The 2,649-nt window shown below is 45.3% G+C and overlaps 1 protein-coding gene across 2 annotated transcripts in view; it reads right to left on the minus strand.

Moving 5' to 3' along the window:
• The window catches only part of LOC107101594 (zinc finger protein 609-like), a 33,671-nt gene that overhangs the window by 1,866 nt on the left and 29,156 nt on the right, over positions 1-2,649 (minus strand). For both annotated transcript variants that reach the window (XM_015400576.1, XM_015400577.1), the window contains exons 8-9: positions 1,600-1,926; positions 1,337-1,415 (exon numbers count right to left, since the gene is read on the minus strand). In XM_015400576.1, the coding sequence (XP_015256062.1) occupies positions 1,342-1,415; positions 1,600-1,926 (401 nt within the window). In that variant the 3' untranslated portion in view covers positions 1,337-1,341. The remainder of the gene's footprint in view (positions 1-1,336; positions 1,416-1,599; positions 1,927-2,649) is intronic.

The following is a 2,649-nucleotide window of genomic DNA, read 5'->3' on the forward strand; positions in this document are numbered from 1 at the left end:
AGAAATAAACTGAATAGAATTGAATTGAATGCAGCTCATGCATGTCTACTGTGTCTCCGCCTTGTCATGAATGCTTGCTTGAGTGAGGTTTCACTTTTTCACTTTCACCGCTCAGAGCAGACAGGCTGTAGCAGGAGTAGGGGACACTAGACGACAGTTTAACATGATCTCAGTGATGCATTGTACATTATTCTTACTGGTAATTACTTTATTTTTTACTATGAAGATTTGATATTTGATGATATGGGGATGGGCTACTTCTAATAATGATATTGCTTAATTGTACCTTATATTCCTTGAAAAATGTTTGTCACAGTGCTCACCATTGTTATTTTTTCAATAGTATCAAATAGTTAAATAAAGTTAATAAGCAAGAAACCATTGACTTAAGTTATATACAGTTTTAATTGTATGTTGTAATGAAGCCATTGTCACCACCATCAGAGGGCATTTTATTTGTTTTAAATGAATATGCTTACAATATGTTCCTTCAGTGCTGTTCTGTCACTAAAGTAATACTCTGTTTTATACAAAAATATGTTTGTTGAATACAAAAAACATGACATTTTCTCTTTAGGCTTAAAGTAAACATTGTATGATGTTAGATCTTTTAAAGGACCACTTGTGAAACAGTATAGAAAATTAACAAAAGTAAATATTTAACAGCATATATGTGTACTAACAATGCCAGATAATGATTTAAAAACTCTAAATACATAATAGACCAGATAAATAAAAAATAATTAGCTTTTTATTGTGTCTGACGGTGTTGACAAAAACAAAGTAATAACTGGAAAAACGCCTATTTTATGAAAAAAAAATACAAAGCAAGGAGGTTGTACCGGTACATTGCTCGTTCCTCGTCAAACGTACGTGCAATGTTTGTTTTTAAAACCTAATGTGTCTGATGAACGTAGTGAATGATTTTTTTTTTTTTATGCACAAAACTAAGACAAAAATTGTTCTATATCAGGAAATAAAACCTAGTGATTGGCTGTAAGGAGAGCAGAGACAGAGGACACTACCTGAAGAAAACCTGCTGCTGACCAGGTTAACCCTGGGGAGAAAGTAACTATGGCAACAGAAACAGAGGAAACTCTCTTTTCCTATTTTCAGGTTTAGAAACCTAGTTTTCAGTAAACCTGCTTCGTGAAACAGAGCGCTGAACTTTTCCAGGGCCAGAAAAATAAATAAAGTCTCCTCCATATTTCCAGACCATGTGAGGACTTTAAAAGCAAAGATATAAAATGATAGTCTAATGTTCAGATGAAGCTGTGCAGCCGGATGCTGCCTCAGATCAAAACAGGCAGCTATGCGTTGATCAGGAGGTTCTTACCAGTTTCACCTCCGCGGCGGCGGGTACATGGACGGGGCGGACGCTTGCTGGCTTGCAACAATCGCTGAAGATGAGAGGCCTGAAAATAAAGGGAACGAATCAGAGACGCCGAGATCTGATCCTGGATGTGGAAACAATCCGCATGCTGAGCCGGGTTCTGAGAAGGACGCTCAAACCAAGGAGATCAGAACCAGACAGGATGGAGTTTCCTGCTCCAGTCACATCAGAAAACATCTGGAATAAGAAGAGGATGTGGCTCTCACCCGGAGCGTAGGACAGGTCGTACAGAGGGTATCCCAGGTGATGATGGGAGGGCAGGACGCGCTGGGAAGGAGAGGACCGGGGCCGAGCGCCCTCTCTCTCACGCTCCCTCTCCCAGTCTCGCTCTCGCTCCTGCAGCGTTTTGTTGTCTTGCATGGAGGGCGATTTGCTTTTGTAGTGGCTGACGCGCTGCTGCAGCAGCTCCAGCGCTTTGGCCTCGCCGTGCGGCTTCACGGTTGGACTCGACCTGGAGGGTTTCTCTCCGTCCTCCCCTGCTGCCACTTTCCCTCCGTACGGAGAGAAGGGATAGCCGGCCGCCAGGTATGAAGCTGAGGACAAAGGAGACGGAGCGTCACACAGAGAGAGGCTCAGTTAGCCGCCTGTTAGCTTCACTCGTCACATTCAACGTTCTGCCCTGAGCTGCAGCGCTTTAACAACCCATCTACTCGCCGTTCAATGACCCAAGTGGACCGGTACCAAAACAAGGACAGGTACCACCAACAGGACCAGTACCAGACGGACCGATAACACCAACAGGACCGGTATCAAGTGGACCGATAACACCAACAGGACTGGTACCACCAACAGGACCGGCATCAAGTGGACCGATAACACCAACAGGACCGGTACCAAACGGACCGATAACACCAACAGGACCAGCACCAGACGAACCGATAACTCCAACAGGGCCAGTACCAAACGGACCAATCACACCAAGATAACCCCAACAGGACCGGTACCAGATGGACCGATAACACCAACAGGACCGGTACCAAGTGGACCGTTTACACCAACAGGACCGGTATCAAGCGGACAGATTACACCAACAGGGCTGGTACCACCAACAGGACCGGTACCAGACGGACCGATAACACCAACAGGACCGGCACCAGACGAACCGATAACACCAACAGGACCGGTACCAAGCGGACCGATTACACCAACAGGGCCGGTACCACCAACAGGACCGGTATCAAGCGGACCGATAACACCAACAGGACCAGTACCAAACGGACCAATCACACCAAGATAACCCCAACAGGACCGGTACC

This window comes from Cyprinodon variegatus, unplaced genomic scaffold, assembly GCF_000732505.1.
Source record: "Cyprinodon variegatus isolate N-32 unplaced genomic scaffold, C_variegatus-1.0 Scaffold1119, whole genome shotgun sequence".
In the NCBI taxonomy this organism is placed as follows: Eukaryota; Metazoa; Chordata; class Actinopteri; order Cyprinodontiformes; family Cyprinodontidae; genus Cyprinodon; species Cyprinodon variegatus.